Source organism: Ascaphus truei, chromosome 5 (assembly GCF_040206685.1).
Source record: "Ascaphus truei isolate aAscTru1 chromosome 5, aAscTru1.hap1, whole genome shotgun sequence".
Taxonomy (NCBI): domain Eukaryota; kingdom Metazoa; phylum Chordata; class Amphibia; order Anura; family Ascaphidae; genus Ascaphus; species Ascaphus truei.
The window spans coordinates 148,804,423-148,823,626 of NC_134487.1; the positions used below are offsets into that span (position 1 = coordinate 148,804,423).

At 40.9% G+C, this 19,204-nt stretch overlaps 1 protein-coding gene across 2 annotated transcripts in view; it reads left to right on the forward strand.

The window, feature by feature from the left end:
* PRELID2 (PRELI domain containing 2) overlaps positions 1-19,204 on the forward strand; it is a 108,023-nt gene that overhangs the window by 40,249 nt on the left and 48,570 nt on the right. Inside the window, exons 3-5 of one of the 2 annotated variants that reach the window (XM_075601039.1) lie at positions 2,703-2,776; positions 3,853-3,870; positions 18,898-19,058. In XM_075601039.1, the coding sequence (XP_075457154.1) occupies positions 2,703-2,776; positions 3,853-3,870; positions 18,898-19,058 (253 nt within the window). The remainder of the gene's footprint in view (positions 1-2,702; positions 2,777-3,852; positions 3,871-18,897; positions 19,059-19,204) is intronic. The other variant, XM_075601040.1, reaches the window with a different exon arrangement.

Below are 19,204 nucleotides of genomic sequence, written 5' to 3' on the forward strand. Positions count from 1 at the left end.
ATCATTGGTGAGAGATGATCTCAATTAAGTAGTTTTAAATAGGCCTTTCTCTAATTTATATTGGATCTGAAACACTGGCTTGTAATTTGTTAAATAGGGACTGGATGTTTCTTTCCCACACTATAAGTTTCTCTCCAAGTTCTGTACCCTCTTGGATGGACTTGTTCTCAATTAGGGTTGAATACATTAGAGGGATAGAGCTAGATAGGGGACAGATATAGTGTAACACAGTTTATTAAAATATAAAAATCCTATAAACATATAGGTAATCTACTCACACTTTGTAAGTATTAAAAGGGCAGTTGGAGAGATTATAATCAAACGGAGTCTCTCACATTCAGTTTGTGTCCCGGCCAGCTACTCTCCGTTCTGCAATAGTAATAACCTGCTGAGGAGATCTGCTGGAGACCGTTCTGCTCTGTGTACCGGCGTCTGTCCTCCTTGACCGCCGCACACTTTCGCGTCACGTGCCCTTCTCCTAGTATTGCGAGATCTCGCTGGAAGGCAGCTGCGCTTCCAAAATTTTCTCCGTCAGGGCTCTCTCCACCTCTAGCCTCTAACTGCTTTACCGCCAATCAGTAAGGGGAGATATATATATATATATATAAACGGTAGTCAACTCAACAAGAGTAAACAAAGGACAGCACTCAGTGGCAGATGAGAAAACCTGTATTCAAAGTAGACAGCAGCACTTTGAATACAGGTTTTTTCATCTACCACTGAGTGCTGTCCTTTGTTTACTCTTGTTGAGTTGACTACCATTTTCTATTTAATCCATATGGGACATGCACCACAACTATTGTTTTGTATTTGGAGTGTCAACTGTCTCTCTATTTTCTATATGTATGTATGTGTGTGTGTATTGGATATATCTAGCATCCCTTAATTTTTTAGAGAAGTCAGTACATAAATCTGCATAGTAATACTATATAAATATTAATAGAAGTCCAAGAACTTCATAAGAAATTATGTAACTCCCAATCTACATTTATTCTCTCGGGGGTTAATGGGTTTAGGGAAAAGATCACAAACATCTATTGATGTGTGTGTGTGTGTATAAATTGTATTACAATATAATATTGCTTTTGCTCAATCTTAGGCAGCATTCTGCAACATTTGTGCTTGTGTTTTTGTCCATTTATGAATATTTGTTATTATACATAGTATAGATACTTTATATATTTTAAGAATCTTTTTGTTTAAAGCTCCCTTATTTTGTATCTAGATGGGGATTTTTGCACTCTAGATGGGTCCAGAATTTGCATTCAGCAATTAATAGGCTCATTATGACACACATGGTTTTTTACCTGGTTGTGCTCTGATTGGTTGAGTTTTGGGCTGGGTGTATCCAATGGATCAGCCTGGAGTGTACAAATAGCACATCAGTGAGGTTAGTCACTCTTTGAAAAAGTGCCGTGTGCGTGAATCATGTCAGAGGACTACCTTTGTGTAACTCAATGTTGCTTGTGGTTCCGGTTTATTAATAGATTACCTAACAAGTGCAGGGAGAATCAATTTGTCATACAAGACTTCTGGCTGATTCTGTAGAAAGGCACTCTTCAGTTTTTATACAGTTTGCTATACATCACATGTTACATTACCAAACAGATTACAAAAACTGACTTGTCATTCCTTAGCAATTCTATATTAAAAGGCTGACTTGTCTTTTCTCAATTCTATATTAAAAGGCTGTATTGTATTTTCTCTGCAATCTATATCTGTTTTTATCTTGTAAAAAACAGACCAAAACAGACAGTCTATCACATACTCTAGAAGATTGACCAACCCTGTTGATTGTAAACTGCCTACTAACAGTTTTTTTTAACAGAGCAGAACCATTAGTCATCCTGACATACATATATACACATTTAACCCATTACCACATGTAATTATTACATTATAAGCAACTCTGTTCCCCTCTATCAGCATAAAGACCCTTATAGTCCAGAATTCCATATCATCTTCAAGGGCTATTTTCTGGAATTCATAAAGAGAGCTGGAAGAAACAACAGTTTTCTGATGTCTATATTCCCAATAAACAACAGGACAGCACAAGCCTTGAAACAAAATCTAAAATAATTATTAAACAGGGCAATACAACCAGTTCCTTTACATCAAAGACTCCAAGGGGTTTATTCTGAATTGTTTTTTGTCCGGCAAAAGATTGGCTCATACAGAGCCATGTTGGGTTTGAAAATGGTCAAGAGTTTCCTCCAATATATTAAAAAAAAAAAAAACATTCCAACTCCCTCCCTATATATTTCATGTTTGGAATATTTAAAAATGTTCAGATTTTGTATCTTTCAGCTTGGCTACCACAAAACAACCTGGGAAGGAGAGGTGTGTCTATTTATGGTCCTCCTACATGTAGAATTTTTTCTTTCTCCTATCTCGGCTTGAGGGTGGGACTGCCATGGATGGACTATCCAGGAAAAACAAATTATGTTGAGAGATATGAATAACTATTGTAGCTTTTCTGGTACTGGAAGGAGTCTTCTGGCATAGAACCGCTTATTAAATATGAACCAATGTGCTTTATCTTCGCATTTTACACATTAAAATAAAAATAAAAACAATTTAAGTGAAACTGACCGTGAATCTATAGGGTGATAAAAAAACATATTGTCTAATTTTTAGCTGTACAGATTATATTAATAGTACCAGACTTAACTTATCTTGTTTTCCTTTCCCCTGCAAAATAGATCCAGCAACAGGCATTGTCTACAGACGGCGGATTGCAACATGTAACAATGTGGTCCCCTCCTTCTTGAGGAAGGTAACTCATGTTCCTTCAAGATTATCTACTTTTACAGTATCGTCTGCATACATCTCTAGTGGTTGGGTTGTATCAAAATCGAACCCGAATCACACATTGAAGAAATTGTATTGACAGACTCTGAAAAGATTTGATTCTCAAAAGCATTAGAAATACCAAATGTGACTTCAGAGGAAATTGCAGTAGCTAGAGAACCATAAGATAAACATTTCACAAGGTGAGTCATGTAAGGTGCACATTTATTACCTCTTTTCAATGCTGGAGATTCAAAGTCATATCTGGTTACTTTTTTTTTAAATTTTTTCACCCGTGGCAGTATAAACAACCACCAGAAAACATAAATACATCAGAATGTAATATATGGCTACTATATATTTTTTTTATTGTATATTCTGATTCAAGATCATATTACTTTACCTGTTGATAAGCAAACAAGTTACAATCCAAAGGCCCTGAAATTATTTCAGTTCACCTTCATACAGTCATTGCATCTCCTCTCCATCTGACATGATATATGTAGGATCCACGTGGGATAATTGGCTTACTGTTTTATCAGATATCTTCTGTGTTAATAAGTTAACCTGCAGCTATTGTGAATTTAATATGAGCTACTTAATAACTATAATCTAATTGGGGGATCTTTTGGAATAGCTGCATAATTTTATTATTTTTCTTCTTCCTCTCCCCCCTTTTTACCTTTTGTAATCCCATCTACATTGGCAGATTGAATACCCCTTTTTGAAGTGAATTTTTGTTGTTGTATTTAGTCAAACCTAACCACTAATTAAATTATTTCTTACTGGCTCATAATTACACAATAAACTTTGTGCAAGAGGCCATACCAGGCCATACCAGAATACCACAATACTTGCTTCCCAGCCACTTGATTGAGTGTTTACCTGAATGCCTATAAAACCTCCATATTTTCAGTCCTGGCAATCAATGATAACGGCATGGTCCTTGGTTTAAAAAAAAACAAAATTCAATTATATTATCATGTCTCCCTAAACCAGAGCAGACGTGCCATTTCTTTTTCTGTTTGCATTTTTTTTTTTTTTCATGCCACATCATCTCAGGAAAAGATCAATCTGAAGGTATGGGACGTCTGCCGATGCAATTGGAGTGTTTTGCTTGTCGGTGTCTTGCATGCAACAGTTGGCAAACTGGGCCTGTTAAAATCCATCAATTTAAATAGGCAATAACCAGCTGGAAGCAGCTCCAAATGAATCGTGGAATGGGCAGATAATTTACTTAGCTTGTAGCAATAAAGGGAATCAGGCCGGGGACTAAGCAGTTTGCATAAATCTTTAAACATTTGCATGACCTCGCCATCATTTGTTAAGGTCATTGAGTGCATATAAATACCAAGCGCTAACAGCAGTCGGTCAGCTTTCATCACTGCTTAACTATTAATCCTCGAGTCTAATTACAAGGATGAATACAGTTTTTTTTTTTTTGTTTTTTTTTTCCCTCTTTCTCTTCCCCCCCCCGCCTCACATTTCCTATTTCTGCAGGTCACACATACAGGAATAATTAGCATTTAGAAAGCGCCTTTCATCCAAACAGTATTACAAAGCATATGATAATTATATTTTTAAAATATATAAGTCCGTGCAGAATGCAGTATTATGATGGTAATGTAATGGGGAAGACAGATGCCCAACCAGAAAAAAAAAATGTATAACCAATTTTTAAAAATCTATTTTACCTAATATAGGAAATAGATCTATTTTCCAAAGATCACCTTTTTCCAGCCTTAACAATCCACACACAGCCTAAAAGATGGGGTGGGGGGGTGGGAGGGGAATGGAATTATTTACTGGAGCAAGTTCGTGTAGGAGATTTGAGTGGGAAGTGCTCTGTTAAGGAACATTTCTTCAGCATCCTCTTTGTTCACCAATAGCAGCTTAGATATAACTCCTATCTGGCATAGGCAAAGAGTTCTGGCGCAGGTATAAAGGAGATTATCTAATCTGGCTGTATTTAGAGCATTGACAGTCTATATCCAGAAGATAGCTCGGAGCAGGGACTCCTCTTCCTTAATGTTACTTTTATGTCTGAAGCACTTATTCCCATGATCTGTTATTTATATTATCTGTTATCTATTTGATTACCACGTGTATTACTACTGTGAAGCGCTATGTACATTAATGGCGCTATATAAATAAAGACATACAATACAATAGCTGAGTTTAAGAAAACATTGAGGCTGTTTGATCTTTTCCAAGTTCCCAGAAAAGGGCAAGTGACCTCTCCTCTGCATCTATTTCAAGGTGGATCACAACAGCCATCAGTGAAGCTTATGCTTCTGTAGCAAAGTAGCGCCACCTATTAGGGCCCATTAAACAAGAGCTATGGCAATTTATTGGGGGGAGAAAGCGCAGGCCTCATTGCATACCTTCATTAAGCATTATAGGTTAGATCGCCAGGCCTTGGAAGATTTGCGAAGAAGGTTTAACCAGCTGTTATTCTGTTACTTACTAAGGATGACTGCTTTTGAACATCCCAGCTGTTGGCTGCCATAGAAGATGCTGAAGAAAATAGGACATTTACCTACCGATATTTTGGTTTCTTAAAGTCCTTTATGGCAGTTTACTTCCCTCCCTTGTTTTTCTTTTTACCTGTCTATTTTGGTTAATTTGTGCTTTTTAGAAGGGTGGGTAACTGAACACAGAACAGGCCACACCTCCTTTATACCTGTCAGACCTCTTGTTGTTCTAACTCCAGATAGGAGTTCCATTCCAGCTGTTATTAGCTGCCATAAAGGACTAGAAGATCAGCCCTGCCTGTTGAGGTAGGACCAAACGTCAACAAATCTGCCTACAAAGCCCTTACAAGACTCCTTGCTCGTCTCACAGCAGTTATTTTTTACTACAAGTGAAGGGGAAAAACAAATAGAGGAATTACTTAATTGAAAGGTGCTACAAACACTGGACATAACAAGATGAGACACTATTGTAAACCTTTTAAGCGGAGTGAGAGAAAAATGTGAGTAAACCGTAACTGCTAGGGAAATTATAACACATACTGGAACACAGTGATGGGGTACAATCATTAACCCTAGCAAAGATGACAGTCGGAAATAGAAACCAACAGCAATGTTAGGTATGTGACCCCTATTGTAATGAACAGTCCCAAAGATTGCAGCAATCATCCACGGTAAAGACAGTCAGTATTGTAGGTACTTACAAGCCCCATGACAGGGGTTCCGACATCCCGCAGCATGCTTCCCGGTGTAGATAGAGTTGAAATAGAATTGCTGAAAAAGGAATACTGCAACGAAGAGAACTGGAGACCAATTGAAAAAGTAACAAAAATGTTATTGAGGCATAAAGCCTAGATTAAAAAGTAAGAAACCTCTAACGCGTTCCTCGCCTATCGGCGTTTTGTCAAAGAGTGCTTCTAGGGTCATAAAGGTCTCTTTTTATAGATACTCGTTCACCAGAGGAAATGCAATCTGTGTTCCCAGTTAAAGTGAAGGGGGTAGGTTTTCTTCTCACAGGTTTTGTTACATTTCTGATACAGGGAGTCTTTGTGCTTCCTTTTTCTTGGGCCAAGAGGAGAAGATTTGCCCAATTCCTCAAATGCCACGATATGCTTGTTTTGGCATGTGGAAGCAAGCAGGTGTTGGCTTACTCATGGTCCTAGCCACTGTGCTAAAATGATGTCCACTGTATTTGTGGTTTTTAGTGGCATGCTATATCCTCCTGCCCATCTGAAGATCTCGCAGCAGTTTGAGTTTATCGCTGCTATCGTTTGATCCTACTCCCAGTCGGGAGTAAGGGCCACTGGTATTGAAACGGGCCACACTAGAATTTCAATGGTTGGGTATGCCTTCTGTCATGTATACGATCTATTAGATCCTCTATAAAGAGTTCTCATACTTCTAAAATGAAGGCAGGATTTGCATGATTCGGCTATGCTGGTATATGCCTTGCTTTTGTTCCTTTTTAGTGTTTCAGGTAATGTTTTGTTGCTTTTTCTGACCTTGAATATACTGTAGTCTCCATCTGTTGTTACTCTAATTTTTCAGGCTCATTAGCAATAATATCAGTGATTTATTGTGGCTCCACCCTGCCAGTGGGCTTGGTTATGAGTCCTGCATATTACTCGACAGCCTGTTGATGTGCTGCTGTCTGCTACCTTTGTGGAGAGCCTGTGCGCATTAGTTATACAGAGCTCTGTTCTGGTTTTTCTTTTCCTGTTGGACTTTATTTCTAAATTGATGGGCTTTTTTTTTTCTCCCCAGCCTGAGAAATGGGCTACTTTGGTATATCCCCATTATTTTGTAATGGCGTTGGAGGGATGTAGAGCGAACAGGGGAATTATTCTTACCGATTTTACAATAATTGTACTAACATGGAGGGACTAGAAGAAATTCAGAGTTCCCTCCTTGGAGCAGTTGGCATATATAGTAGTACAGCTCAACCCCCTTATAACGCTGAGCTTTGGGTCCAAAGAATCACATCGCGTTATAAGAGGATCGCGTTAGAAATAATGTACAATTGTATGCATTGTACAATAAAGTATTTAAGATATAAATAATCGTGTTGTAAAGTATTCATAAATATGATAATTGGGAGCCATGCTTGCATCGCGTTAAGCGGATTCGTGTTGCAACGGATCACGTTATAACGGGGTTGATCTGTATATTCAAAAGGCACAGCATACTAGCACATGGAGTTAAAATTGACAGCGGAAAATAATAATTGTTTTTTCTTGTATAGCGCTGCTAGTTTTACGTGGCGTTTTAGAGACATTTTGCAGAAACAGTCCCTGCCCTGGAGAGCTTACATTCTGTTTTTTGGTGCCTGAGGCACCCGGAGATAAAGTGATTTGCCCAAGGTCACAAGGAGCCGACACTGGGAATTGAAACTCGGTGCCAGTCAGTGCTTTTACTTACTGAGCCACTCCATCTCCCATACTTAAGGTGCACTTGGCCAGTGCAGTCCGCCAATTTTCCTACCAGATATTCAAATCTTAATAGCATTTATACTTCCTATTGTATGGATCGGTTAACATATTATTCATGCCATCTTTCTGTTTGTATTATCACTCAGTATGGGGTCTAATTAATAAATATGTATACATGTTTTACTATATTTTCTTGCCTACTTGGTACACTTTTTTTTTTTTTTTCTGTTTTTTTGTGGTTACATTTCAGACCCATACAAGCAGCTCATGAAGTTAACATTCTTACTATATTCCATAGAGCGCATCTCTGATGCAAAGTATCAGGTATAATTTAGTGCTTTTGGTACAGATATTTCAGCCTTTGCAGGGCATTCCAGAAACACAACCAGAAATGTTAGATACAGGTTTTTTCCCCCCATATTCTATCATGGTGCAAAATGTAGAGCTTTTTTATTTTCTTTTGTGTGTGTGTGTGTGTGTGTGTGTGTGTGTGTGTTCCTTTTATCTCTCTATTGTCAAACTAAAAGACCATTTTACTTATTAGATATTTATACATATATATTTAGGCACTGTACCGTGTATGAGTCTCACTGGATGTGCTAAAAACTGAGCTTTGTCTGTGTTTTATGTTCTGTCTCTGGTTTTAAAATATATATTGCCATGCTCAGTAGCACTCCTCTGTGACACTCATATGCTTATATATATGTTGTGGTCATTTTGGGGGTTCAATAGGAGCTTGTTAGGCGTCCAGTATGCATTCCAAAAAAACAACCAGAAATGTTAGATACAGGTTTTTTCCCCCCATATTCTATCATGGTGCAAAATGTAGAGCTTTTTTATTTTCTTTTGTGTGTGTGTGTGTGTGTGTGTGTTCCTTTTATCTCTCTATTGCTCTCATATGCATGACCGCTTCCAAGGGGAGGGAGCAGTTTATTTATCAAGCTTCATTACCGGTTAGTGCAGCAGCATGAACATTAACTCCATTTCAAGTCAATGGGAGATAACGACTGTTTGGGTCCGTTTATCTGTAACAGAGCTTGATGAATGTGGTAGCAAGCTGTCATGCCCCTGCTCTTATAACTTCAGGGTTTTTACTCCTATAAATGTAAACATTTATAATCTGCCTATATAATCGCAAGCATAAGCAGATTTTCTTTCTGTTGCATTTTTGGTCCATAGCGCATGTTTCTTCCACACTGCAGTTAGTGGTCTGAGAAGCCCTGCAGTACAGCATAAACTAACTTATCTTGGCTGCTCTACCTATTCCTCCAACTGCTGCAGTAGGTTGAGCTCTTTCCAACACTGTATTTCTGTGGTGGAGAACCTCTTGCTAAAGTTATTAGAGCATATGACTGGATCCAGTACTGTTGGTTTGATGGATTTAATTTCAAAATGTGTAGATTGTCTCTGGATGGTCCGGACTTCGTTAGCAGCTTCAGGGAAAAGATACAGACGATCTGGGTATAAGGAGATTCAGTGGCTTCAGCAGTGGTAAAGATTGTTCTTGTGGCCACACAGATGTTTTGTAATCGTCGGAGTCTCCCAAACATTAAACTAAACTGTTTATAGGCAGTAGCTAAAAATGTAAATTTAACACATTCTTTGGTTGTGGGATTCTTTATGCAACCTTATTTCTTCGTGTTTGTGCTTCAGTAATTAAAAGTTCTATGTTCTGGGGAAAAGCAGATTCGAGATAGGTTGATATTTTAGTGGACCAACAATAGAGGGTTTTTAGCATAGATGAAATTGTTTACAGAACTTTCCTCATAGATTTCTTTAAGTGTACATATCTAAAATTGTAGTGTACAGGGCTTTCAAAACCTCATCAGTTTCTAATTAAAGTGTATATATACAGAAGGGAAGGTGGAGGGTGCTCTTGCTACAGTCTGATGTAGTGGGAGATGCCAAGGGCGGAAGTCAATGGAAAAGAACAAACTTGCCTAGGCAAGAGAAAATGAGCACCGTTTGAACTAGCACTCACCCTAATGTAAAGAGATGTAAATTAATTAAAACTTAACCTTTTAATGGTGAATAATGAATAAAATGGATGGGCGGAAAGTCCATGGAGGAATAGCCGGTACACTGCCAATAAAATGAGCAATGCTGGGACATAATGACCAAAAGATTTATTGATGTTTAAAAACATAAATAGCAGTACTGACACTCTAAGGCGTTTCACACGAAAGTGCTTTATTAAAGAGTAAGGGATGGGATGGTGGACAAACAAAAATGTGTACAATACACCACACGTAACTAAAATACAATTAAATAAAGAGTGAGACCAACTGTGGTGCTCTGTACTGTCTAAAGTACTAATTGCAATAGCCCTGATATGACAGAAGTTTATAGTGGGTTGTTGAGATCCCAGTAAACAAGTAGCCAAGGTGTAGATATTAAAAAACAGAGAAGCCGGCGCCTCCAAATGGAAAAGATATAACTGACCAAATAAAGTCCAAGGGTATAAGGAGTGGAGTCCTGAGGGGAATCTTCAGTGAAGTCTCATGGACAAACAAACAGACAATAAAGACAAAAGAAAAAGATCATAGTGCAACAAACAAAAACCAATATAAACAAACAAACACTGCAAAGATTGGCAAAGGGATAATCACAAATTTAATGCAATTAAATAAAATATTTATAAAACAACAAACATATGAATGAAGGGCTTAAAACACTAATAAGTGTAAAATTTAAATCCTACTTACAGCAAAGCTGCAAAATTAAGACCCATAAAGGAACTGTCTTTGAATCCAGACCGGAACTTCTGCAGAGATGCAGCACAGCTTCTAAGAGTCCACACTTCAAGGGCGACCACTGTAGACACTCACACACACCTTCCAGGTGGGTGAGAGGTACCTCGAGGAGGGACCAGGGCTACACGCTTTCAGGGGAGTCGCCGATACCAGGAGCACAAGGCCACAGGTCGCGCGGTGTGTCAGTGACGTCACACCACAGCGCGAGGGCAGGGGAAGCGCTCGAAGGAACAGTGAAGCTCTGAGCTGAAGTGCAGTCTGGAAACAGCAGTACACAGACAGGGGAGGATGTTGCAAGTCCAAGCCAAGACAAAGAACCACCCTACGCGTTTCATTTAAAGTCCTATCTGTGTGATACCACCCATGTGCTTCAAGCATTGCGCGATCTGGAGTGGCAGCCGGGGTATGTGTGGGTCACTGCTGATGTAACATCTCTATATACGTTTATTGACCATGCCCTCGGCTGCCAAGCCATACGCCATACGTTAGATATGGATAGTAGTATGTCATCTGTTTAAAAAAAAATCATTTTAGACTCCATTCATTTTATTCTTACACACAATTATTTTTCATTTAATTCTAAGTTTTATTTACAGACTTGTGGCACGGCCATGGGCACCAGGTTTGCACCAAGTTATGCCAACTTATTTATGGGGCAATGGGAAAAACTCTATTTGGAATAAGCAACTGCTCAAGTGATGAGGTATTTGCGTCTCAGGCAAACGAACTTAAAAATAAATTCTTGAGTAGACACTACCCTGAGGAGTTGCTCTCTCGGACCTTGTTACAAGTACAGGATACCGAGAGAGTTGGGCTTCTTGAGTATAAAAAAGATAGGGTTGACCCTAACTCAAAAAATACTGTGTCTTTCATCACGCAGTATAATTCCATGGCACCTGATATTAGGCAGGTTTTGTATAAACACTGGCCTATCCTTTTGAGAGACCCAGCTCTGGCCAAATTCTTCCTCCTAAACCCTCAATTATCTTTAAAAAAGCCTTGAATTTACAATCTAGGCTTGCCCCTAGTTGCCCCAATTTAAATAAGACATCGGGTGTGGAATCTTGTCAAAAAGGTTTTTTATCTGTGTACACTGCACAGCCTGTAAATATAGTTCCAATCAAGTTACTTTTAGCTCTAATGTTACTGGTCGGGTATTCGTTCTCATATCGTCTGTCACTCTGTGTTTGTTATTTACCTGCTACAGTGCCCGTGCGGCCTACAATACGTTGGTCGCACGGGGAGGACTTACTAGAGACGCATTTACGAACATGTGTTCAATATAAGAAAGGGACTGACAACACATAGTGTGTCACACCACTTCCTTATTCACCACCAGCAAAACCAAAAGGTCTTAAGTGTCAAGCAATTGAAGTGTATCCAGGGAACTGGAGAGGCGGAGATAAAATAAATGGTATTAGCAAACGTGAGTCATATTGGATGTATGAACTTTAAACCTTATCTCCCACTGGTCTTAACATCGAATTCGACCTCTCAGCCTTTTTGGTTAAATAAATTATTAATAAGTTACTGTATGCTATGTGTTTCACACACTAACATCTGATTTTTTCTGTTCTTTGCTGGTACTGGCAGTTTCAGTACTCTGAGTATCTTGAGTATTTTGTACCACGTCATATGCTAAAGAGCTTTTTGATACATGTACTTTGAGCACTATGCCTTTAAGAAAGGATTTGTTGAGCCCTGATGGGTCCTATGAAGTCCCTAGCTTATTTGTTCTTTAGTGTTTTGTTATTTTTTATGTATGTTTCACTGTTTATTATCTTGATGTTGCCTGTATATCACTGTTAAGATTGTCTTGGTTTATTCTTAGAAATTATGTCATTATTTTAGCTAATGTTTTTATTTAGTATTAGGGTATATATATATATGCCAGCACTTCCTATTCCCATCATGCCCCTGACGAAGTGACTGACATCACGAAACGCATAGGGTGGTTCTTTGTCTTGGCTTGGATTTGCAACATCCTCCCCTGTCTGTGTACTGCTGTTTCCGGACTGCACTTCAGCTCTCAGAGCCTCACTGTTCCTTCGAGCGCTTCCCCTGCCCTCGCGCTGTGGTGTGACGTCACTGACACACCGCGCGACCTGTGGGCTTGTGCTCCTGGTGTCGGCGACTCCCCTGAAAGCGTGAAGCCCTGGTCCCTCCTCGAGGTACCTCTCACCCACTTGGAAGGTGTGCGTGAGTGTCTACAGTGGTCGCCCTTGAAGTGTGGACTCTTAGTAGCTGTGCTACTGTGCTCCATCTTTGCAGAAGTTCCGGTCTGGATTCAAAGACAGTTCCTTTATGGGTCTTAATTTTGCAGCTTTGCTGTAAGTAGGATTTTAATTTTACACCTACCGGATGTTTCAACTTATTAGTGTCTTTAGCCCTTCATTCATAAGTTTGTTGTTTTATAAATATTTTATTTAATTGCATTAAATTTGTGATTATCCCTTTGCCAATCTTTGCAGTGTTTGTTTGTTTATATTGGTTTTTGTTTGTTGCACTATGATCTTTTGTCTTTTATGTCTGTTTGTTTGTCCATGAGACTTCACTGAAGATTCCCCTCAGGACTCCACTCCTTATACCCTTGGACTTTATTTGGTCAGTTATATCTTCTCCATTTGGAGGCGCCGGCTTCTCTGTTTTTTACTGTTTGTATTGGTTTGTGTACACCATTTTGCCTAGGCAGCCTTCACTTTAAGTTTAAAGTGCATTTACTTTGTGTGTTGCTTATAGTTTCACTTATTTATATTCACTGCATTAGTGCTGTTTTCACTGCTCTTCCCTTTTATCAAGGTGTAGATATGATATAGATGGCCCAATTGGATAGTGTTATGGATTACAGGTAGCACAGGTACATATACAGGCAGTCCTCGTTTTACAACGCTTCGCTTAACAACAAATGGCTTATCCAACGCTATGCAATGCATAGCTATGTTCATTTTTACAACGCCAAAACGGCTTATTCAGCGCTCTTATGATGCTTTGCAAAGTTTTGTGTATATAATATATATATATATATTATACTATATTATACTATATAATATATTATATTTTTATATTATATTATATTTTATGTTATATTATATATATAATACAGTATATGCACTATATCATTTGTGTGTGCTGCATATGTTATTGTCTGCGTAAAATATTTTGTGTATTTTAGCATTAAAAATGCCTTCAGGAACGGAACCTTTCATTTAAACAGTGTTCCTATGGAAAAACGTGTTTCACTTTACAACGTTTCGCTATCCAACGCCATTTTGAGTAACACATTGTGTCGGATAACCAAGGACTGCCTGTATATCATAATAATATGTCTTAGTACAGCTTAGAGCAGCGGTGCGCAAACTGGGGGGCGCGCCCCCCTGGGGGGGCGCAAGATTGTTTAGGGGGGGCGCAGGAAGCAGCGGCGATTTTGCCAGGAGCAGAGGGAAAAAATCCGTCTGCAGCTGCAATTTTTCTTTTGGCCATTAGGTGGCGCTGTGCTACAGTACACAGCAGCATCAGCGACATGGGGAGAGGGGGTGAGTGAGACTGGCACATGGGGGGAGTGAGACTGGCACATGGGGGGAGTGAGACTGGCACATGGGGGGAGTGAGACTGGCACATGGGGGGAGTGAGACTGGGACATGGGGGGAGTGAGACTGGCACATGGGGGAGTGAGACTGGCACATGGGGGAGTGAGACTGGGACATGGGGTGAGTGAGACTGGGACATGGGGGAGTGAGACTGGCACATGGGGGGAGTGAGACTGGGACATGGGGGGAGTGAGACTGGGACATGGGGGGAGTGAGACTGGGACATGGGGTGAGTGAGACTGGCACATGGGGTGAGTGAGACTGGCACATGGGGGGAGTGAGACTGGGACATGGGGTGAGTGAGACTGGGACATGGGGGAGTGAGACTGGCACATGGGGGGAGTGAGACTGGGACATGGGGGGGGGGGAGTGAGACTGGGACATGGGGGGGAGTGAGACTGGGACATGGGGGGGGGGGGAGTGAGACTGGGACATGGTGGGGGAGTGAGACTGGGACATGGGGGGGAGTGAGACTGGGACATGGGGGGGGGGAGTGAGACTGACACATGGGGGGAGTGAGACTGGGACATGGGGGGGGAGTGAGACTGGGACATGGGGGGAGTGAGACTGGGACATGTGGGGGGGGAGTGAGACTGGGACATGGGGGGGGGGAGTGAGACTGGGACATGGGGGGGGAGTGAGACTGGGACATGGGGGGGGGGGAGTGAGACTGGGACATGGGGGGGGGGAGTGAGACTGGGACATGGGGGGGGAGTGAGACTGGGACATGGGGGGGGGGAGTGAGACTGGGACATGGGGGGGGGAGTGAGACTGGGACATGGGGGGGAGTGAGACTGGGACATGGGGGGGGTGAGACTGGGACATGGGGCGGGAGTGAGACTGGGACATGGGGGGGGGGGGACTGGGACATGTGGGGGGGGACTGGGACATGTGGGGGGAGTGAGACTGGGACATTGGGGGGGGGAGTGAGACTGGGACATGGGGGGGGAGTGAGACTGGGACATGGGGGGTGGGAGAGTGAGACTGGGACATGGGGGAGTGAGTGTGAGACTGGGACATGGGGGAGTGAGTGTGAGACTGAGGCATGGGGAGGGTGTGAGTGACATGAGGGGGGTGAGAGTGTGAGATGGGGAGGGGGGTGAGAGTGAGTGTGACATGGGGAGGGGGGGTGAAAGAGCTACATGGGGATGGGGATGAGAGAGACATTGGTGGGAGGGAGGGAGACACTGGCAGGAGGGAGAGAGACACACAATGGCTGGAGGGAGAGTGTGAGAGAGACACCGGGTGGAGGGAGAAACAATAGCTGGTTGGAGAGTGCAAGAGAGACACTGGGGGGAGGGAGAGGCAATGGCTGGAAGGAGAGTGAGAGACAATGGAGGGAGGGAGACACTAGGGGGAGGGAGAAAGAGAGAGAGACACACAGGGGGAGGGAAAGAGAGTGGGGGGAGACACTGAGGGGAGGGATAGAGAGGGACTGGAGGGGGAGTGTGAAATACAGGGAGTTGGAGAGACTGGAAGAGGAGTGTGAGACTGGAAGAGGGGAGAGAGTGAGAGACAATGGGGGGAGGGAGAAAGAGACACACACTGGGGGGAGGGAAAGAGAGTGGGGGGGGAGGGGGAGACACTGAGGGGAGGAATAGAGAGGGACTGGAGGGGGAGTGAGAAATACAGGGAGAGACTGGAAGAGGTTAGAGAGGTCCTGAGGTGTTCTAATGTGGCGGGAAGAGAGAGATTAATAATACAGCAGAAATGGGAACGCTATTAGACAAATATTATAATATTTATTTTTAAGTTATGTAATTTGTGCTATAAATACTTTTTTTGTAGACGCGTGGCGGGGGCGTTACAAAGCTGGTTCGCACTAACGTCATGCACTGCACATGCACTGACGTCATGTGATTTTGATTACATCAGGCAGGGGGGGCCCGAGAAATTTCATGGATGAAAAGGGGGGCTCGGCATAAAAAGTTTGCTCACCCCTGGCTTAGAGCATACTGTCTCATATTAACTACTTTTTCTTGCTTTGGAAATAATACCAGTTATCAGAAGTTTGCAGATAGAATTTCTTTGATATGCCAGGAAATAGCCAGGGTGTATTTTTTTAACATATGTCGCTAAAAGGCATTAGCTTACAGTAAAGGAGAAGTTGTTTTAACTGCAGACATCCTGTGATTAATTTGCTATGCCGGTAGACAAGCTAGCAGACACAGCAGGTTTTTGTTGGGGTTAATTTTCACACAGATAATAATGACGTACGACATGGCCACTAAAAGGTTAGCATAATGCCATGTTAGATCAGAACCGGGTGGCGAGCCACATGAGACGAGACCTACCGAGACTGGCATGACATATCATAATACCTTTGTGGTCGTGAGTATGACAGCATACAATGAATAACTAAAACTCTGCATAGATTGGATTGTTAGCATATTTTGCTTATTATGTTTTCTTGTTATTGTGTTATATTACAATAAACAACATCCTTATCTTATACAAACTCTGAGTGACCTCTCTTAATAATAATCTCACGATACCCTAACACAAAAAGGGTGTGAGACCATTTTCTGCAGGCGAGAAATTGTGATGAATGCTTCTGCTTAGAGCAGGAAATAACTTATTGCAAGACGTTACCTGGGAGAAGAGGGTGTGGCATTTTCTGACCCACATTAATAGCCAACTTAAATATAATTTTTATCTTGGATACACTAAAGTAAAAGTGCTAAGCGAGCATGAGTGGAGTTAGATCTACATTAATAGGTATCGTGGATACATAATAAGTCCCACAAGAATGGGGAGTAGAGAAATCATTGGAAGCATATTTGTTTATTCATTATTAACTTGATGAATTTGGGGATAGGGGTAATTACCACAATTGGGATTCCTCCTATCCACAGATTTGTTGGTCACAAAATACTAGATGAAACATAGAACGGCGTATAAGAACAAGAGATATACTCATGTGATAGAGTAACTTTTTGGTATGGTTACCTATGAATGAGAAATGCTTGTGCAGAGAGATCTAAAATGCACTGTAATCTCTAATACTAGATTGTATGCCAGAGAGGACTCTTCGTATGCAACACGAAGGATAGCTTTCTTTTATAGCCTCCCAAAGATACACAAAAACAAACACCAGCCACCTGGCCGACCGATTTGTATTGGTAACGTGAGAAAGCAAGTGTCTATATTGATAAAATCTTGAGGGTTTTTTGTAGTGTCTCCCTTCATATTTGAAGGACACAAAAGACATCTTAGCCAGGGTTGACGACGTAGTGATAGATTCAGAACCAATTCTAATTAGCATTGATGTGGAGGCACTGTATACTAGAATTATACATACATAGGGTATACAGGCCACGCAATACTTTCTGAAAAACGGAGGTTTACTATTCACTATCCACAATGAATTCATTAAATAATTACTACAGTTTGTCGTCACAAGGAATTACTTTTTATTTAACAGGCTATACCACCAGGTACAGGGCACAGCGATGGGGACATGTGCCCCATCTTACGCTAACCTGTACCTAGGATGGTGGCAAGCCAAAAAAGTATTCACAGAGGATAACGATATCTATATGTCCCATATCATTCTCTGGGCTAGATATATTGACGATATCGTTATCCTCTGGAAGAGCACTAAGGATCTCAGTGGAATTTGTCAATATTTTGAATAACAACGAGCTCAATCTACGTCTCACCTATGAAATAGGCAGGGACAGCATTGTTTTCCTGGACCTTCAAATCAGTTGAGGCCCTGACGGACACTTGGAGACTACGGTTCATAGCCTCTTACACGCGAACAGTCATCCTAGGAATTTGGTAAAAGGAATTCCAATTGGCCAATTCCTTGTAGTGAAACCAAATTGCTCCACAAATGAGGCTTTTGAGAGCCAAGCACACCTAATGATTGAGCGCTTCGCTGCTAGGTTATAGCAAGAACAGTTTGAAAAAAGCCCATCAGGGGGCCAAATATACTAGTAATTGTAAATGCATCAAATTTATAATGAATAACCAAATATGCTTCCAATGATTTCCCTACTGAGCATTCTTGTGGGACTCATTATGTATCCTTCTAACGTGAATCTAACTCCACTCATGCTCGTTTAGCACTTTTACTTATGTGTATCTAAGATAAATAAATAGGATTTTTAAGTTTGCTATCCAATTGGGCCATCTAAATCTTATCTAAAACTTGGCTACTTATTTACTGGGATCTCAACAACCCTCTATAAACTTCTGTCGTATCAGGACTATTGCAATTAGAACCGGTATTTTAGACTGTACAGAGCACCACAGTTGGTCTCACTCTTTATTAAATTGTATTTTAGTTACGTGTGGTCTATTGCACACGTTTGTCCACCCATCCATTTTATTCATTATTCGCCATTAAAGGTTTTAATTAATTTACAACTCTTTACATTAGGGTGAGTGTTAGTTCAAAAGAGGCTCCTTTTCTCTTGCCTAGGCAAGTTTAAGTAAAATAACAAAGTGTATGCTTGAAATTGTAGTGTACGGCACTTTTGATGACCCATATGTTTTAATCTTCATCTACGTATGAAGAACTTTAGTGATGTTCCGCTAAAAGGTATTACAACCTACATCTAATCTCTCTTTGGGTTTACAGTAAGTATGTGTTTTTTTTTTTTTTTTTTAAGGTTTTGCTTAAATTTGTCATTATATACTGTATTTTTACCCTTGGCAAGTGCATATGGAATCACGCCATGTAAAGTTTAGAATTCAGACTCTGTAAGATGGACCCTTGAAGAAAACACTGTTTTGTAGTGTAAACTTTGCTTAGGGTAAGCAAAAAGGCTTCATAAAGCATCTGAATCCACAACGCTGTCCAGCTTTCTAACCACTGTTCTTCATCTTATTTATTTTTCTGTTTTTTCCTCTTTCACAGTGCACCATACTGAAGGTGTCAAATATATACTTGGAGGAAGAGTCATGGCTGGACATGCAGGCCCGAGTAATGACTCTAAAAAGTCACTGCCTGACATGGACACAGTACGCATCAATGAATGAGGAGTCTGTCTACAGGGAGAGCACGGAAAATCCCAATTGGTAAGGTTTCTGTGTTCGATAGACCTACAGTACACGTTTTCCATGATAAATCGGTTCATTTGGCCGCCACCACCTATGTACAGTAGCATTGTAAAACATCTGTGCAATTTAAAGCCGTGCTGAGAAGACCCTATGTGCAAAGTTAT